Raw genomic sequence first — 581 nt, forward strand, 5'->3', positions numbered from 1 at the left:
CGGCTCAGCACCCCCGGGGCCCCGGGCTCCCTGACGCCCAGCAGCACGGGGAGGCCACCTGGGGACCTCCCTCCTGGACCCCGGCCTCTTTCGGGCACCGTAACTCCCTGTGTTCGGTACCGCCACATCCGGACCTCACACCCAGAACCGAAGCTACGAACTGTGGCTGCGATTCCCCCTGGTCTCGGAACCCCAGCCCCGTCCCCGGTGGGCCTCCCACCCGGTTCCGGCCCACACCTTTGATCTTCCCCGCAGGCAGGTACTTCCCCGAGCGAGCCGGGAACGCGACGTACCCCAGCGCGCCCCGGCACACCATCGCCCCCCGGAACTGGGGTGTCCACGCCGACCAGCAGACCCCAGGTGAGGCCAGAGGCCACCAGGCACCGCGGCCCCTGCCGCCCGCAGCGGGAGCCCCACGGCCCACCCTCTGTCCCCGCAGGCCCCGGGGCCTACACGGTACCCTCGCTCCTGGGCCCTCGCGTGGTCGGCAAGGTCTCGGCGCCCACCTGCTCCATCTACGGCCGCCGCGCGCTGGGGAGCGTCTTCGAGGACCTCAGCAAGGGGCGGGGGGGCGGCCGGGG

At 73.7% G+C, this 581-nt stretch overlaps 2 protein-coding genes across 2 annotated transcripts in view; one reads left to right on the forward strand and one right to left on the reverse strand.

Annotated features, from left to right (window-relative positions):
• KLHDC7B (kelch domain containing 7B) overlaps positions 1–128 on the reverse strand; it is a 21,753-nt gene extending 21,625 nt beyond the window's left edge. The window contains exon 1 of the mRNA XM_006157603.2: positions 12–128. Coding sequence (XP_006157665.2) covers positions 12–128 — 117 coding nt within the window. The remainder of the gene's footprint in view (positions 1–11) is intronic.
• A 127-nt stretch (positions 129–255) lies between these two features.
• Positions 256–581, forward strand: part of CIMAP1B (ciliary microtubule associated protein 1B) — a gene marked incomplete at its 5' end in the record, with an annotated part of 2,167 nt that continues 1,841 nt past the window's right edge. The window contains 2 exon segments of the mRNA XM_014591255.2: positions 256–360; positions 440–561. Of these exon segments, the coding sequence (XP_014446741.1) occupies positions 256–360; positions 440–561 (227 nt within the window).

Source organism: Tupaia chinensis, unplaced genomic scaffold (genome assembly GCF_000334495.1).
Source record: "Tupaia chinensis unplaced genomic scaffold, TupChi_1.0 Scaffold000548_1, whole genome shotgun sequence".
NCBI lineage: Eukaryota > Metazoa > Chordata > Mammalia > Scandentia > Tupaiidae > Tupaia > Tupaia belangeri.